The sequence below is a fragment of the Puma concolor genome, chromosome C1 (genome assembly GCF_028749965.1).
Source record: "Puma concolor isolate L17-30 chromosome C1, mPumCon1.1.hap2, whole genome shotgun sequence".
NCBI classification, from domain to species: Eukaryota; Metazoa; Chordata; class Mammalia; order Carnivora; family Felidae; genus Puma; species Puma concolor.
In genome coordinates this window covers 117,627,429-117,646,988 of record NC_141674.1, presented here as the reverse complement: position 1 = coordinate 117,646,988, position 19,560 = coordinate 117,627,429, and the positions used below count along the sequence as shown (strand labels likewise).

Here is a 19,560-nt window from a genome sequence, read left to right as displayed (position 1 = left end):
CGTATAAGTAATCCCTGCTTCGTCTGTTAGGCACTTAAATGAAGCATCAAGGTGGCATAAACTTGAGCTTTTATTAATCTGTTCTTTATAGCTTTTCAGACATCGCAGTCCTTGAAATTTACAAATTTTTCTAGGCATGCTTCTTTGTTCTCACACCTAGTCATTGATTTTCTTTTTCATTTACGTGACCTAAGCCACAAACGTACTACTAGATCAAGCAAGCAACTTCTCTCCAGTCCCTACTGAAAGATCACTTCACTTCTGCTGTGCATTTTAGCTATACAAGGCACCGATGTCCTCTCATCTGCAAGTGCAGACCTGCAGTAGGTCTTAAGAGGTAAAAATACCTCACCTAGAAGGGGGCCTCACATATCATGTATCTGAAAACTAAAATTTGACGACTAAGCCTACCTGTTTTTAATCAAACTCGAATATTCTCACTCACCTGTACTACAGGTACGTCATCAAATGCTTTAATAAAGTCCTCTTCATCAACAGCACCAGCTCCTTCTTTTGCAGCTATAAATAAGATCGATTTTCAAAATGTGAATGGTGTGCACAGGGGTAGTCTGAACACACACAATCCTCATTACATTATGGAAGATTTGTGGCTTTTTTACAAGCCTTAATAAAAATTTAGAGTGTTGTGGAACTGACAAACATTACTAACTCTGAATATAGAGATGAAATGTCATGATTCTACAATACTACATACGTTAGTGTAAAGTCACTTAAAGAGACTACGTGTTAAAGGAGGACAGTTAGCCTTTAAGCGACATACATCAATTATACTGCAGTCGTATAGTAATCTAATAAACAGGTATATAATAGAAAATTTAATCCTTCGGGGAATAAATTAGGTTATGTTATTTTTAGGCATCTAGTATAACAAATTTGTGAAATATTCAAATAAGTGCTCAAGAATTTAACATTTCATTTCAACTTTGTATTGCTCTCAAAACATTTCCATTTCCTTGAACACATGGTAACTGGGTCAATTTTTTACTTATGCACTAGTAAGAATTTTCCCTCCTAAAGGTGTTGTAAGATGCTCTGTATACTTCAAGGTTAATTGCTATCATTTGAGAGAGAGTTTTTTTCTTTCGCTAACATGAACTCTACTTCACACATGAAGATCATGTGACATTTTGTCAAATCTTTTTTTGTTTTTTCAGAATAAAGGTTTTAAAATTGGGGTTTAAGATCACCCTTGAAACCCTCATTGTTAATGATTCACACTGATAGAAACCAATTTGACAATAAATTCCATATTTAAAAAAATCAATTACACTGATTAGTCTGAGTGCTTTTCTAGTGTTTCTTTGCAGACAAGTTATTTGGTGTTTAGGGTCCTCAAAAGTAGACAAGGCTTTAAAGACGATTCTGGGAGCAATAAATGCGTGTCCTCACTTTCAATGAAGATTCCTCACACCGAGTTCATAGCTGTGGTCACATGACAGTAACATCACACCATCACTTGGTGCTCAGTACCTGTTTTGGTACAAAGACTGAATCCCCCTGAGCAGACAGGTCTGGAGCGCTGCCCTGGATAAGTGCTGCATCACGTACCCACATACGTAAAGGGACTCAGAGACCAACCATGGTCCATGAGCCCCAGAATCAGACAAGGAGGAGTCAACAAGGAAATTCATGACTGCGGTGTTTAAACAAAATAGAAAAAAGGGTAAGAGCAGGGCCAAGATCTCTACATAATCTAGAGCCGGGACTTTTGGAAGGGGTATGGGTGCGGGATGGGAAGGAAATCAAAGGGGTCTAATGATGTAGAAATTTCTAAGCCTCATTTGTGGAACTGATGCCTCCCAAGAATAGATTTTTCCAATGAAAGATGAGAAAGGTGGTTCAGTCATAGAGGAATGAAATACTGGGTACATGCTGTAACACAGATGAACTGTAAAAACATTACCCTACGTGAAAGGAGCCAGACACAAAAGATCATATTTACATGACTCCATTTCTCTGAAATACCTAGAATAGGCAAGTGCCTAGAGGCAAAATGCAGACTGCTGATCACCAGGGGCTGGGGGAAGGAAGAAATGGGGAGCGACTGTTTAAAGGGTCCGGGGCTTCCTTTCAAGAGTGGAAAAGCTTTTCTGGAACTAGACACAGGTGGTGGCTGCACAATACTGTGAATACATGAAATGCCACTGGATGGTTACCTTTAAAATGGTTAATTTGGGGCACCTGAGTGGCTCAGTCAGTTGAGCATCTGACGTTTGATTTCGGCTCAGGTTGTGATCTCGCAGTTTCATGAGTTCGAGCTCCGTATCAGGCTCCATGCCAACCCTGCAGAGTCTACTTGGTATTCTCCCTCTTCCTCTCTCTGCCCCTCCCCTGTCGGCATGCCTCTCTCTCTCTCAAAAATAAATAAGTAAACTTTTAGAAACTTATTAAAAATAAATAAATGGTTAATTTGATGTTTTGTGAATTTAAACTCAATTACAAAAAAAAATTTTAACGCACCAAAAACAAACAAAAACATAAACAAAAACACAGATAGAAAGGACTAAGAACACCAACAAAGGCACAGCTTTTTCCTCCTGCCATCTGTGGTGTGAACACCCGTGTCAGCCATCAGCACAGCTACTTAACATGGAGAGAGAAGCTGGCAGCAGAGGCACCAAGCTGACAGAGGCACGACCCCAACACTCTAGGGCCAGTTCAGCAGGCCAGAAAGAACACCAGGAGGTGGCATTCTAAGTCAATCCTTCCCGCTGTTTTAACTTAGCTCATCCAGCCAAGCTCAAAAGCCCGACGCTAAAAACCAGTTCTAAAGGCAGAGGCCACACAATGTAAAGCGAAAAGAGATCTGTGTGTCAATTTAACATGTGACAGCAAAATGCAAGTTGTGTATAACAAGGACTCAAATCGTCTGCACTGGGGAGTGGCAGAGGATAGACTGAGACTAAGGTATCTTTGTAAATCAATGTTCAAAGCTTTAGGGAGCTGAGCCCTACCATTTACTTAGGTCAACATCCATTCCGGTTTCACAAGGAATAATGCTACTCGTAGGAACAAAACACAGAAGGCACACCATCTGACTTCTGGGAAGTCTCAGTGTTGGTAGACAGAAACGGACAAAAAAGTCCCCATGGTAATTGCAGGCCATCGCTGGAGCCTCGTGGAAGAATAAAGCCATCAGGGTGCACTCCTGCCCTGGCTCCTAGCTATGCTGGCCTCTGAGCTAGCCATATTCTCCTACCGGCTCCCCCCTTACCAACCCGTGGCAACACAGCGGCTCAAACTTCTACCCTATCAGCACGGACAGCACAGTGCTAACATAAATCACAGTGAGTAGAAACATACTGCAAACAGGACCACTTCATCCCTGAAGGACAGACACGGAAGGCAGTACATCTGGTTTTAAGAGCTGGCAGAGCTGACTCTACAGCACCCCACTCGGTGGTCTTACCTGAAGACTTGGATCCAAGAGAGGAGGAACCAAGCCGGCGGGTGGTCCCCATTCCAACGTTTCTCCTTGAGCTGGGTGGAGCTTTGGATGATGTAGAACTAGCAGAGGAAGGTCTATTACCATCCACAGAATCTTCATCATCAAAATTTTTATCTGAAGAGTAAGCAGAGAAATCATTGTTTTAAAAAAAAAAAAAAAAAAAAAAAGGTACTTTTCCACCCGAATGTAAAACAACAAACTAGCCTTAGAGATGAACGGTGTGCCTACTCTTGGGATGTGAGGTGCCAGTCCGGGGTCTAGAAAGGCCTTAGGGTAAGTCCAGAATGCAGATACAAACATCATGTTTGCTTTCACATATCTAGAATGCTCTCCTGGCTCCAATTTTGGAAAACAGAGAAAACATAAAGAAGAAAACAACCTCTCATAAAACCACCACCTCATACAATTACTTCAACATTTTGGCATATTTCTGACCTTTCTTGCATGCATTTTTTTTTAATAACAGCTGATGTGAGACTATACATCATTTGGCATTTTGCTTATTTCAAATATGCGCATTTTCCCAGGTGATAAAATATTCTTTGTAAATGCTGTCTTAGTGGTTGCATGGTACTCTGTGATGAGAAAATATCACAACTGAAATGGTCTTGTTAGGCATTCAGGGTAGTTCCAATACGTCACCATTAGAAATAACATTGCAACAAACACCTTCCTACTGGCATTTCTGTTTAAATTTATCACAATTTTAAGAAAAAAACCAAAACCTAGAAGCAATACCTACTGGGTCAAAGAGTATAAAAATTTTTAGTATACACTGCCAAATTTATTTTCAGAGAGGTCATGTATTTTTTTTTCCCCTGGAAGTTCAAAGAAGTGCCCAACTGGTCACACCTCTGCCAACACAGTATGACCATTTTTAAATGTCAACCAGTTTGACAAGAGGAAATAAATGCTTCCTCGTCAATGTTTCATTTCTCTTTTGTTGGAGTTGAGCACTGTTTCTTCATTAATTCCAAAATTTTCTAAGCATTAGTGGATCCAAGGAATATTCCTTAGGTTGCATTTAAAATTAAAAAGAAAAAAGAAAAGGGAGCCTGAGTGGCTCAGTCGGTTAAGCATCCGACTCTGGATTTCGGCTCAGGCCATGAGCTCCTGGTTTCCTGAGTTCAAGCTCTGCACACTGACCACACTGAACCTGCTTGGGATTCTCCCTCTCTCTCTGCCCCTCTCCTGCTTGCGTACACTCTCTCTCTCAAAATAAACAGACCTTTAAAAAAAGAAAAAAGAAAGAAAAAGAAAAAAACATCTTTGGGCTTTTAAAATAATCAACATATTTAGGAACAACATTTGGATGACACAATTAACGCTATCATGGTGCACTTATACAGAGTACCATGGGCTTATACAGCAACTCTGAGTCATTCAGGAGGCTTAAACAGAGAACCAAGAGTAATTTAAAATAAAGGAAACAAACATCTGTAGCTGGCAATGTTCACGATTTCTGAATAAGGGAGCTAGATCTTTTCCAATACATCTGAAGTAAATAAATGTCGAACAGAAAACACAAATACAAGCCTGTTTTCTTGACCTGTTGGCTGCTTGGTTCAACTATCATCAGTCAAGTCCGGTGTCTAATCATGACCCTACTGTTTCTCACAACTCACCAACAATCCACTTCAAACTACACGGCTTCTTTTATTCGACACTGTTGGGAGCTGATCCATCCTTCTAAATGCATATCCTTGTGCAAATTACCTGCCTTCAACATTCCTTTAAATTTCCTAGATCACCTTATCAAGCAATCCTCTTTCACAGATGGTTCCTTTAATACACACATCACTTTCCCACTGATTCAGATGTTCACTGGTCTATTAGTATCGACTTACCTATGTGGATTCAAAAGGTGATTCTTGGACTGTAAGCATATTAACAAGGTCCCTTCCAAGAGTAAAACTGAGTCTGATGTAAAGAACGAAAACAACCCAAAGGGAAGGTCAACCACTGAGCGCTGCCAGTATTAGCAGTGACAAGACCTGCTCTCAGCCCATCCGCCCTCAGGGGAGCTCTAATCACTACAGGAACAGTTCCAGTCTGTGGGAAAGGTGCATAATGAACAGGGGAAGTGAAGACACCATCATGCTTCACTCAGAAATTCATGTAAAGTCTGTGTAATTTTTCTAACATGGGCAGGCACTCCACTGAGAACTATATTCACTTAGTGGAAATTATTTTCAGAGGGCCCATGTCACTGGATTTCCTGGGATTTCTCTATTGAAGCAATGATGGATTTTCAAGGACCAAACTCAACCTCTTTCAGCAAACAGCCAGAAACCAGACAGGGTACATAAAACAACTATTTCAGATGGGGCAAGGGACAGTGCAGAACTGTGAGCCCTGAGAGGGAAACAAACCAGGTGAGCTACATAGTTACCCAACTTCCCGCCTGGAGATAATTCCCAGACCACCAAGTACAAGGAACGAGACCCTAAATTGAACCTAGAAGCCTCGGCAAGTTGAGAAAACGGAAATCAGAGCTCAGGGACGCTGAGGGGCTGGGCCGTAAGGTACAGGCAGAGTGCTAGGAAACAGGAAGCTACACAAAATGAGAGCTCTAGAAATGTACCAAGTTCTAGGCCATCATGTGGGAGTACAATTCCGCACACAAGGGAAGGCGAAAAATGACCAGGAAGCTATAAACTGAACAATTCCCAATGTCTGCACAAAGTAGGTCAGTGTTCCAGCACCAGAGTAGAATGTTCTTGGAGACTCACCCAAGGCACTCAGTGAGACCCTGCAAGGGCAGGCCTTAATAGTAGGGCTGAACTATTTCTGGAGGGAAGGTTACATTAAGCCTACCCTATCAAAGTTTAAAAACAGGCCTCAAGGGGGTTAGACGTGCAAGTAACTTAAAACCACTCTGCCAGGGGCGCCTGCGTGGCTCAGCCAGGTGAGGTCTGACTCTTGATTTCACCTCAGGTCATGAGATCCCAGGTTTGTGGGATCCAGCCCCATGTAGGGCTCCATGCTGAGTGTGGAGCCTACTTGGGATTTTCTCTCTCTCTCTCTCTCTCTCTCTCTCTCTCTCTCTCTCAATCTTTCTCGCTCTCTCCCCCTCTGCCCCTTCCCACCACATGCCCACGTGCATGCGAATGCTCTCTTTCTCTTAAAACAAACGAACAAACAAACAAAAAAAAACTGCTCTGCCAAAGCAAAGCAGAACATTCTTTAAAGGAACATAACAAATGCAGACACTTGACAATATAGCATTCACAATACACAACACCTAATCAAAATTTCATCAAGAGAAGGAGAAACAGAAAAATGTGGCACACAATCAGGAGGGAAAAAAACATCAGAAAATAGTAACCAATTAAGAAATGACAAAGATGATGGAACCAGCAGGTAAGAATATTAAAACTGCTACAACTGTGTCCAAATATTAAGAGAACAAATAGATATAATGAGAAAGAAGGTTTTTTAAAAAAATTTTTTTTAACATTTTTATTCATTTTTGAGAGACAGACACAGAGCACTAGCCGGGGAAGGGCAAAGAGAGAGGGAGACACAGAATCCAAAGCAGGCTCCAGGCTCTGAGCTGTCAGCACAGAGCCTGATGCAGGGCCCGAACCCACAAACTGCGGAATCGTGACCTGAGTTGAAGTTGGGCGCTTAACTAAGCCACCCAGGCGCTCCTAAGGTTTTTTATTAAAAGGACCAAATGGAACTTCTGGAAATTAAGAAAACACAGTATCTGAAATGAAAATTTCACTGAATGGGATAAATGCAGATTAGACACAATCAGCTAGAAAAAAAAAAAACAACAAACAGGGAATTTAAACACCTAGCAATAAAATTTAACCAAAATTAAGAAAAGAAGAAAGCCTGAGAAAAGTAAATAAGAATAGAAACTCAGACCTGTGGGATAGTAACAAGCATCAAACACACATGAAATTGTACTTCCCGCAGGAGCCAGAGAGAAAAAAAAGACACAATACTTACACAGGAACAAAATGACAGTGGGCTTCATCAGAAACTGTGTGTGCCAAAAGACAAAGGAACAGCATCTTGAAAATGGTGATAAGAAAGTATTAACCTAGAATTCTCTATCCACCAAAAATTTATCTTCTAAAAATAAAGGCTAGGGGCATCCTGGTGGCTCAGTCGTTCGGTTCAGGTCACGATCTCACAGTTTGTGAGTTCGAGCCCCGCGTCGGGCTGTGTACTGACAGCTCAGAGCCTGGAGCCTGCTTCCGATTCTGTGTCTCCTTCTCTCTCTGCCCCTCCCCTGCTCACGCTCTGTCTCTCCTTCTCTCAAAAATAAATAAACATTTTAAAAAATTAAAAATAAATAAATTTTTAAAAAGGCTAAATAAAAATGTACTCAGACAACACCAAAAAAAAAAAAAAAAAAAAAAAAAAGAATTCATCACCACGAGACCTGCACTCCTAAGAAATGTTCAAGGGAGATCTTCAGGCAAAGGGAAAATGATACCAACCGAACACGTGGATCTACAACAGAATGAAGCGCACGGGAGATTGTAATCAGGTGGATAAGAAGACTTTCTCCTCATATTTTAATATCTGTGAGGGACAACTGGCTGCGTAAAGCAAACATAGAAGCCCTCAACATTTAGTTTCTATTCTTTTGACATCCTCCTGTCCTGGGCAGGTAACCTGGCAGCCAGAGGAAGGACGCCTGTTGGCAAAGGAACGCGGGGCTTGGGCTACGGGCTGCAGTAGGGGGATGCCACGCGGACACTGGCAAAGCGCGAAGAGAACGGAAGCAGTGCAGATTCGGCCCTCAGCGGGCCTGTATTTCTAACAGTGAATTATAACTTGGCCAAATGTACTCAAGAGGTCACATAATGATGCGATGCCCCGAGGAGGAGTGTGTTTCTTCACCAATGTCTGCATGGAAACGCCTCCCTAGGAAGGGAGGTGGGGGAAAGGGTCACCGAGCAGCCAGTGTTGAGTTTTTTTTAAATGAGCTTTAAGAGTCCCAATCAGTCTTTTTATTTACTCCCTTTGGAAATAAAATCTAGCACACTTTATCGTTGTTCCCCTCCCCCCACCCCCAACCAGATTAGAAGCAACTAAATATAGGAACAGTGAGAAGGGGGCATGGGTGTTAAGCACAGTGATGTTAATGACAAGTGACAGTTGAAAGCCCGATAGCTACACAGAAGGTAAAAAAAGCAAACACGCGACTAGAAAAACCCCCGAACCCAAACTGCTCCGAATGCCAGCATCAGCACAGAGGTCGAATCACAGTCACGCAGCCTGAGAGCACAGCAGCGGTTGCTCCCAACCGCAAGCCTGTACCATCAAGATTCAATGGTCTCCATGTGACCTGTGTACTAACAGAGAAAGTAATTCACATGTTCTGTTGGAATTAGAAATCCAGGGGGAAAGGGAAAAGAATGTATTCGTTTTCCAGATTAGCAGCTGGACACACTGCTTTACATTGAGATACTTCACCCGAAAAGGTGTTTGGAGAATAACAGCCAGCTGGGCCTCTCATTTGAAAACCAACACAAAATAAGTCTGCCCTGTGCTTCCCAGAGTTTTGAACACCCAGAAATTAAAGTCAAATTAAAAAGGAGGTTAGGCCCTCGGAAAAGTACCAATTCCAATTAACTAGGAAATTCTCTTCTACAGAACATGTTCTTCCTTAACTGGACAGAGAAGCTGTACTCGTATCTGTGTCTGGCTGTGGTCACAGAGCGGATCCACTCTGGATACAGCCCCGGAGGAGCCTCCAAGGCCCAGGTTCCGACAGAGTGCTTTCTCAACAACTAAGCAGCCCATACAGAGCTCTACTTGTCATTTAAACCCCCTTTTTGTTAGGGTTTCAGCTGAGCAAACATTAGGATACAACCTTTTTTCCTACCTTTAAGACAAAAACATGTGAAAATGAGTATTTTTAGCTATGCTAGCTTGTGCCACTTACATTAGTTTAAAATTTTTTCACACTGTTATGACAACATATGTTACACAGGAAAATGGTCTCCCTGAGCCCGAAGGAGTAACTAACTGATTCTACCTCTAGCCTCCACTGCAAAGAGTATCATCTGAGGGTCACTACTGTCACTGGACAGTCTGCAGCAGAAACCTGGAACAGGCTAATTGAACCTTCAGTTCCTAGCCTTTTAATCCTTTCTATAACCTGGGCTCCATTCCCCGCTGCCCCGCACCCCCCCTTTTACAGCACTGGGACAAGACGTTTTTAAATGACTCATCAAGTTCTTTCGGAGTGACAGTGCAATTTTCATCTAACTCTCTATCACCGCATCCCTGGCAACCCAGTTAGTAGGCACAGTGGAATGAAAGACAGCAGCAAAACAACACGCCCAGAAGGGCCACTGGCACCAAAGAGATTTTAGAACACAGAAGAGACAGGACCCTTTGAAGAAACAAAAGGCCAGAGAACAAACACAGTCATCCATGTACCCAGAAGGAAACCAGCAGATTTCTAAACATGTCTGTGAACTTGTTTTGCATGAGTCTTGAACTGTGGTCAAGGGGCTGGGTGGAGGGTGGAGGGTGGAGGGTGGAGGGTGGAGGGTGGCTGTGGCCGGCCTGGAAGGCAGAAGCAGTCCAATGAGCCTCAGGGACTCAGCTTCTGAAATCCCTGAAGAAGCCCAAGTAGGGCCGCAGCTGCCTCAGAATTGAACTTGAATTGCGCTGGATAGGGAAAGGCATCAAGCGGCGAGCCATAGATTCTAGGGGTCAAAAATGATCAGAAAGACCAGTATATGCACAACTGTGACTACAGGTTTGGGAACAGGAGTGGCAGAGAAACTCTCAGTCTAAAGACAGGACTTCAAGTTTAGTGTCTGGAACCTAGAATTACAAGCTTTGGATTACATGGCCCATTTAGAAAATTTATACACTCACCTATGAGGACAAACAAAATGTCACAGAAACTAAGGAATGTCTGTTCCATTGTCCACCTGCCAGGAAGGCTAGGACCTAAACCACTTCTCTCCAGAGGCAGGCTTTGACTACTGGAAGCCTGATGGGAAGGAAGCGTCTCATTTTCGAAAGCAAAGACAACTAACTCTATGTTTCACTGAATCAGGGTCACTTTGTGGAAGCTCATATTCCTGACAGGCTTGCATTTTCACCCACTCCCTTGTTACGGAAATTCTCCTCCAAGGGAGTAAGAAATGTGGCAGCCTAGTAACTAGAATATAATTAGCATTCCCAAAAGAGGCTGCACAGAGACCTGATAATAAGCCCAAAGGCTGGCTGCTATTGTAAATATCCCAAAATTTCTTGCTCCTTGATCTTTCACAGATCCAAGGCTTTGCTTTCTACAGTCTTGCTTGATGTGCCTGATATATTCCTAGGTTACTCCTGAAAACACTCGTCTGCTGCTGGCTGATGCTCTGGGTTCTTGCCCAGCTCCATCCAGAAAGAGCCAACCATGCCCTTCTCCATGCTATGTGGCCGTGTGTCTTTCACCCCATCTCACCCTATTACTGGCTATGTGCACAAACGCGTGCCAGGCCCTGCGCTTGCTACTTTGCACATTCTCATCAAATCCTCCTGACAACTCTCAGACTATCATCACTCCACTCTTGAAAGTGAAAAAACTTAAAGCATCCAGGCATAATGGGCCCAAAGTCACATGGCTAACTAGAAGGAGGAATAAGCCCATGTCTGTCTGACTCAAAATCCTATGATCCGAGTCACGATAATAAATGCCAATCAACCAAAAAAAAAAAAAAAGGCAATTCATATAAACTGGCCACTTACTATGTGCTGAGCACTGTGCTAAATGCTTTCTGTGCATTATTTTAATTCTTATAACAGACGTTTGCTTACTTAAAAAAGTTATTCACTTAAGACAATTTCTTAAACACACAATCATTAATATCTCTTACAAATATCCACATAAAAATCCTCCACAAAGTACTAGGCAAACCAAATCCAGCAACACAAAAAGAATTATCACCGGGGCGCCTGGGTGGCGCAGTCGGTTAAGCGTCCGACTTCAGCCAGGTCACGATCTCGCGGTCCGTGAGTTCGAGCCCCGCGTCAGGCTCTGGGCTGATGGCTCGGAGCCTGGAGCCTGTTTCCGATTCTGTGTCTCCCTCTCTCTCTGCCCCTCCCCCGTTCATGCTCTGTCTCTCTCTGTCCCAAAAATAAATAAAAACGTTGAAGAATTATCATCATAGCCAAGTGGAATTTATCTCAGGAATGTAAATTACAAAAATAAATCAGTTTAATACATTGTATTAATGGAATAAAAGACAAAACCACATGCTCAGTAGATGCAATAAAGTATTTGACAATAACCAAAATGAAACGCTTTCAAGCTAAAAACACAACAAAGATTAGAAGGGAAATCACACAAAACACACTATTAACATCGTATCTAATGGCAGAAGACTAGAGACTCTACCCCCAAGATCAGGAACAAGACAAGATGCCTACTCTTGCATTTTTATTCAACGCTGTACTAAAGGTTCTAGCCGGGGCAATCAGGAAAGAAAGAAAAAAACCTCAAGATTACACAGAAAGAACTAAAACTATCTCAATTCACAGATGACATCTTTTTTTTTTTTTTTTTTGAGAGACAGAGAGAGCATGAGTTGGGGAGGGGCAGAGAGAGATGAAGACACAGAACCCAAACAAGGCAGGCTCCAGGCTCTGAACCATCAGCACAGAGCCTGATGCGGGCCTCAAACCCATGAACCATGAGATCATGACCTGAGCCAAAGTCAGACGCTTCACCGACTAAGCCACCCAGGCACCCAGCACCGCCAGAGAGAACATGATCTTGTATGCAGAAAGTTCTAAAGCGTTGCCTGGATAGTTCAGGCAGTTGAGTGTCCAACTCCAGTCACGATCCCAGGGTCGTGGGATCGAGCCCCATGTTGGGCTCCACACGGAGCACAGAGCCTGCTTAAGAGTCTCTCTTTCTCCCCTCCTCTTCCACTGTCCCCCACTCACGTGCTCTCTCTCTCAAAATGAAAAAAATTTTGAAAAGAAAGTTTTGGTGAATTTATTTAAAAAAACTATCAGAATTAATAAATAAGCTCAGCAAGGTGCCAGGATACAAGACCAATACAGAAAAATGAATTGTATTTCTGTACCTCAACAATGAATGATCCAAAAATGAAATAAAACAATTCAATTAAAAACAGTAACAAAACATGTAGGCTGGAAACTACATAACATTGTTATGAGAAACTAAAGACCTAATAAATGAAAAGACATCCCACGTTCAGGGATCAGAAGATTTATAAAAAGTTACTTTGCTCATTATCCAAACTATAGTTCTTGCCCATTTGTCCTCACTAGCTTTTAATTTTAAACAAAGTTGGATGATGCCTAGAGAGGCACAGAAATGCAAGCCACATTGTCCAAACCAGGTAGCAGGGCAAAAGACTGCTTTCCTTCCAAGTTTCTACATTCCCTTCCCTTCAAAATATGGCAAGTGTGGTACGGGTTCCCTCCAAGTCCAGTCAGTATGTATCCGTATTAAATAGGATCAGTCCTTTAATAATGCTCTCTGAAAACACCCTTCAATATCCATATCCTGAACCCAAAATGCCATTCCTCTCCACTGTTAATAGTTAACAAATGCTTTTGTCAGAGCACAAGGGATATAATAAGCCTGAACCTGACTGGAAACACTGGCCTAATTCACAGTACAAAATGGAAATGGCAGGGGGCACCCGAGTGGCTCAGTCAGTTAAGCGTCCAACTCTTGGTTTCGGCTCAGGTCATGATCTCGCAGTTCGTGGGTTGGAGCCCTACGTCGGGCTCTTCGCTGACAGTGTGGAGCCTGCTTGGGATTCGCTCTCTCTGCCCCTCCCCCGCTGGCACTCGTTAAATAAACAAACATTTAAAAAATGGAAATGGCATAATGGAAGCTACAAGGGTGCTAACAAGGGCCACTTCTGCCCTTCTGGCACCGGTAACCCACTCGCTACCACAGAAAAGGTGAACCTGAAACACAATCATGCTTCATGGCAAGAGATCGTTTCCACTCCTTCAGCCAAGAACATTCTGCCAGAAAGCTAGGCTGGCATTTAAGACTATCTCAGCCATAACACCTCTAGTGCAGTTAAAGCAAGAACAGGCAGGATGAAGAGGCAAAAATTTGTTTAGTTTTACTAATCCTTTACAAAGAGCTAAAAAAGGGAAAAAGAGGGGAGAAGGCAGGCAAACAAAACACCATTGGAAACCGGAAAGGGAAACAACGTAAGGAGGTCATGGGGCAAACCTGCTCCTTAGAGGCCCTGGCAGAAGTGAAACGTTCACATGGTGTAAGTGACACGTGCCTTCTGCAGATTCAGATGAAGGCCCATTTTTCCTTGGGTCTCGGACGGAAAGCGGTCTGGCCGCCGCTCTCTGGTCTATGCGGTGATAATGAGCTCACAACAGACACAGGTATGGGGACCACAGAGAGGCCCCAGGACGATTTTGTGGGAGCGGAAAGGCACCGCTGGCAGTGAGCCCGTCCAAAGGCGGGGCTATCAGTGACCGGCCTGCACTTTCATTAAGACCAACTTCAAGGTTTGTAAAGAAAATGGACACATGCTTCTGTTTTCCCGTCTGGAAAAAAAAGGATAATACTGCCCACCTACACGGAGCATCCTAAGTGTTGCCTGACCAGTACAACCTCCTTCTTGTACAGAAGGCGCTCACCCTTCTCCCGCCCCCCTCAGAGTGACCTCACCCCTGCCTCAGGGAGCAGGCCGGACCGGGGTCTGGCCAAAGCTTCAGGGCTCTGCTCTGGGGCCTTAGCAGTAAATTAATTCTAGAGCCTCCCTCTCCTGGACCGGGGCTGTGTAGATGCAAGCCCAGAGGTGCCGGGGCCAACAGAATGGAGGAACCCGCCTATCCGTGAGGCAGACCAGAAGAAAGCAGGGCAAGAGGCGGAGGGACGGCAGAGAGGGCACCACCAAGCCTGTGCCCCAGAGGCCACAGCGAGCCCTCCCAGAGCACACCCAGTGACATGAACCAGCTGGTCTCCCTGTCCGCACAATCGGAGAGGGGCTTGCTTCACCTGTCCTTGCAGCCCACAGGGTCCCTGTGCTAGATTGAAGGATCTCATGCAGGTCAGGCAATATATGTAAAGACAGAAAAACCACAGGCACACAACAAAAGGTGGCTATTTACGCCGTCGTTGCTTGTGTTATGCTGGGAGTACAAAAAGTAAGCCCTGCAAAAACATGGATGGGGCTGAAGAATCAGGAATCGATTTTTAAATTTATTTGCGTAGGTAATCTCTACACCCACCGTGGGGCATGAACTCATGACCCTGAGATCAAGAGCCACATGCTCTTCTGACTGAGCCAACCAGGTACTCCAGGAGCAGATTTTTTTTTTTTAATGCTATTCAGAGGCATACAACAATTCAGGTTACACAGCAGAAAAAACTATATGGGCATTTCTGAGAAAGGCAAGGCCCAACCAAATCACCTTCCCTAGAGTTCGTTCTAAAAGGATTCACCCGCCCCCTTGTCAAGATGACTTGGGGATGGTCTCGACAATGGTGTTCTCAGGGTCACAGGAAAGAAATTCAGCATTTACAAGGAAAAGAAAAAAAGCCGATTAGGGATATGCTTCCACTGAGTGGTATCAGTTTTTAAAAATCTCCCTAAGTCCTCTACAGCCTCACTGTAACTTAGAAGTTCAAGTCCAGGGCACAGGGTCAGCCGAGAGGTGGTTTGGTCTCAAAGTAATCCCTTTGTCACTTCTAGAATAAAGTTGGACGGATGCCCAGAAGCATCAGCCTCCTCTCGCTGGAGGCTACTGGAGAGGACGCCTCCCCCGAACACGGAGAACACAGCATGCGTGTTCTCCTTCCTTCACCTCTTCAGCAGTTATTCACCAAGCACAACTGTGTGCAGGTGCTCTGCCGGGAGCGGAGATGCAGACAGAAAAGTCACGGTTCTCACTCTGGAGCCCACAGTCCAGCACAGGGAACAGACATATAGAACCAGCAGCCGTTATGACTCAGTGTGATGTTTTGCTAAAGGCACACACGGGATATGCCACATGAATAGAGAACAGGAGTAAATAACAGAGGGCCAAATAAACGCAGAAAGGATCCACTGTGCCCTCCTACGAACATGACTCACTCTATTACTGGTGTCCAATACTGAGCAATTTAACAATGACTTCAGATGTGAGATGTTTTAAATGTGCACACATCAGACATAATTCAGGAACACCTTGGGCTACCATACAGAGTGAATCTACAATGAGAAAGAACAAATTCCAAAGATGACTCCTAGGCAGAAGTAGGACAGGCAAGGAATTCCTGACAGGAATAATGAAACAGCTGGCCAGCTGCTTTCTGCACACACAGGGGTTTAGAAGCCCCACTACTCTGGGACTGTCCCATCTTGGGCACCAAGGAGCAGAGGATTGAAGGCAAAGTCCCCAAGTCATACCCAGCAGTTAGGGTTATTAGAAGTTAGAATTAGAAGTTAGCACCTCTTGACTAATCTGAAAGTCCAATTTAAACAAAAACCCTGTTAATACTATACTTTCTCAGGAGAAAAGAACCTGTAACAACACAACAATAATCAGGTACAGAAAAACCTTGAGGAAGAGTATCTCCGAACACACCTCAGAAAGACTATGAGCTCACCCTCGGAACTAAACCAAAAGGAAGGGAACACAAAGAGACTTCTACTTTAATACCCTGAGCATCAAAGACATCGCCAGAAGGGGCATTGGGGAACATGGGAATGAGCCATCCTTACTGCTGGAACAGCGAGCCACTGAGGTCTGTGAACACCTGATCTGACTCCATATTAATATCTTTGGGTGAACCACAGGAACTCTTAGGCAGACTGAAAACCTGGTTTTACATGGCTATTAAGGGCCATCATTCCCAGACACCTGTGTGTTAGTGCCTTAAACTCTGGAAAGGTCCAGGCTTCAGACAAAAGCAGAACAAGCCTTCCCCCAGAGAGCTTCTCCTGCTGCTACTGTCTGACAGGTTCTCAGAGCTGGGACCATCCTTTTGCCCCTCCACAAGTCACCTAACCTGAAGTTTGTTGGCTGGAAGAAGAGAAGGAGGGGAAAGGAGGCTTCAATAAGTGGTCATTTGTAGAACTTTCTCCTCTAGATGTCAAAGGTGTTCTGGGAAAAGTCTTCACGCCTCATCAATTCACTACTGACTCATACTCTCTGACCATGAGCTTTTAGCCACTTTTCTCCTCCGAAACAAGGTTATCAAAATCGCTACCATATCCTATGAAACATGGATCAGTCAAGCTCAGGAAACCTCAGAAGAGATGCTAAGGAAAAATTAACCACTGTGTGAAGAAATAGTTGTCTTGTTTAAAGAAAAAGAGATCTCTCCTAGCAAATACCTCTGAGTAAATGCATCAAGAATTTGGGTCTGTTTTATTTTCTCCAATTATTACTGCTTCTTTGTTTCTTCAGTCCAACATTCATTCAAGTCTAAACAATTCCAGTCTTATAATTTGAAAAGTGAGAAGTCACATATTACAGCTGATGGTTTCCTACGTCCATAAAAAATAGGGCTTTTGGATAACTACAATACACACACACTTCAAACAGATCTACTGCTAAGGCAGTAGTGTCTTTTATTAAGCCTGCTCCAATAGCTACCTGGAGTTCAGGTTGCTGTAATTATTTACATAATTACAAAGCAAAAAGAAACAGAAGTCAAGAATAACTTGTTTCAAAATTTCAAAGTAGTCAGCTTTCTAAAATTCTTTTAATTACAGTTGGGTACCGTGAACTGCAAATCGTACTCAGGTGTGTTGTTATTTGTCTAGAGAATGATGCAGATTCTGTATCCGCCAGCTAAGAGCTTCTAAGACATTCTCACCCATGGCCATGTGTAGAGGTCACACAACTATAGGCTCAAGATAGGAAACAAGCAAAGAAAAGCTTAGGGAGGTATCAGTATCACAGGAGGTTGGGAGCAAGTGTATTTCTAAAGGGAGAAAGTGCAGGGAAGTAGTTATGCTACATAACGTACAGGATATCCTCAAAGAGTTTTTTGTAAATTACAGGAGTATGACTGAAATTATGTGTTTGATAACTGTCTTTTCACACTGATCACTTGCTTATTTTCTAGCCCTAAGAATAAGGTCAACTGAGTACACCACACTCCACATCTCCATTACCTTGGCCAACCTCTGAGGCCCACTCACCATCACCTTCAGCTCTCCACCACACTCCCCATATAATAATCACATTGCCCAACTTATCCCAAAGAAGACCAGTATTTATTTCACTGAGCATTGACAACCTACACTCCCCTCTGTCTGCCTGTCAAAGTCGGCCTTGTTGGGCACAAACTCTACCTGATGGGGCACTGGTGAGCACACCAGACAGGGCTCGAGTCCTGAACCCCATAACCCATCACAGACCCTAAGTCCAGCTCAAAACCATGCTCTGACCTAAGAGACAAGGGTTCTCTTCCAGTAGATAGCGGGCCCCTTAAAAGAAGTAGGAGGGGGAAAAGGGAAAGTTATAGGAGGAAATCGTGGGGAGCAGGGAAGAAAAGAGGCAGAAAGAAAGGGATGAAAACAGAATGGGAAAACAACAGATTCTCTTTCTGAAGCTCTAAGTTCGGGAGCAAAGTATTAATTTGCTTGAAGAAAGAACAGCCATGGTAATTTATAGAATGAACAGAAGGCTAGTTGCCACCTGTCTTGGGTAACTACCTCCTTCCTTTGTCTATTCATTCAATAAATGCATGAGGATCTACTACCTTTCAGGCACTTCGCGAGGGCCTAGGAATACAGCAGGAACAAAACACACATGCTAACTGCCCACAGGGAACTTCCAGCACAAAGAGCGATTTTGTTAACACAAATATAACAACAAACCCGTGAAAAGGGGGATGCAGGAGAAGAACAGTGTCCTGGAACAGAAGAAGGAAAAAGATGGGGTGGTGAGAGACCTTTTGGACAGGGTGGTTCAGGGAAGGCCAAATCATTCCGTAGGGCTTTCACCAAAGCCATAACGTTCATCTACAAAGGGGAGGAGGATTACTCAGGCATCTCTGTCATGGACTGGGAATTCAAGAGTAGGAGTTGGGGAAAGGGTAGAAGGAAGGTTCCAATTTACTATGAACAATGAAGCAAAAGAATGCCTTTGATTAGACACTAGGGTTGATGTCACTCTTTGAGCAGGAAAAGAGGCCCTCCCATGAAGTTACGCTTCCTCTTTGAAAAGGTGCCACGAATCCATGACCCTTATAACCAGCCTCAAGGCCTCTGACATACACAGGCAGGGGCTCCATCGCTTGTTATTACGGCCTGACCTGCGGATAACTGAATACAGTACGAAGCGCGGTTTTCATTTATGGACAAATAAACCCAAGTAGCCGCTAAAATGAATTTTTAGGATACAAAAGAGGGCCTTTCAATTGTGGCTTTTCCCTCAGTTTCATTTTTTTAAAAATCAAATGTATATGCCTATTCAACCTTGAACCTGGTTATAAGAATTCATGAAGCCCATTCTAACTATGTTACAAGAACTTTTCTTCTGCCTTGCTCGATCAGTTCTCTTAAAGATCTGGTCTCAATGACTGGGCACCATGCCAAATGGGACCCTGTAGGTAAGTGGTCACATGGCGTGTGGCTGGGTTATGGAGCTGCCTCAGTTCCTGTGTGGGTGGATCCTGGGAGCAACCTCTATGCATGTGCATCATGGGGGACAGACCAATGAAAGCCTCCTGCTCTCAGGGCTGTCCTCACTCATGCTGAATAAACGTTTCGGCATTTCGAGCACTGGGGGTAAATCAATTTGTGTGCAGTCTCCCTAAGAAAATGAAACAGTAATTGGAGTTCAATCTTCCACACGAGACTATAACCTTGGGAGGCAGCAGGGAGAGTGGTGCAACGTATAAGAGACTCAAAAACACTCTCCACGCTTCAAAAGTCCTGGCCAGATTTCTCAGTCTAGACAAGTCACTGAACTTCTCTGAGCCTGTTTCTCATTCGCACAATGGGGATCATTCATGTAACTCTTATCTGTGTATTTAGAAGGTGTGTGTTAAATGCTCACCCTGTGCCAGGCCCTGAGCGGGATGCTGACAAGTCAGAGAACAGAGCAGAGCCTCCTCCCTACTCTCTGAGCTGACAGCTGGGCAGCACGGGGAGCCTTCGGAA

General features: G+C 43.8%; 1 protein-coding gene across 35 annotated transcripts in view; it reads right to left on the bottom strand.

Moving 5' to 3' along the window:
- The window catches only part of CLASP1 (cytoplasmic linker associated protein 1), a 275,809-nt gene that overhangs the window by 122,428 nt on the left and 133,821 nt on the right, over nucleotides 1-19,560 (bottom strand). For all 35 annotated transcript variants that reach the window (XM_086718350.1, XM_086718353.1, XM_086718377.1 and 32 more), the window contains 2 exons: nucleotides 3,431-3,583; nucleotides 446-519 (listed from right to left, as the gene is read on the bottom strand). In XM_086718350.1, coding sequence (XP_086574476.1) covers nucleotides 446-519; nucleotides 3,431-3,583 — 227 coding nt within the window. The remainder of the gene's footprint in view (nucleotides 1-445; nucleotides 520-3,430; nucleotides 3,584-19,560) is intronic.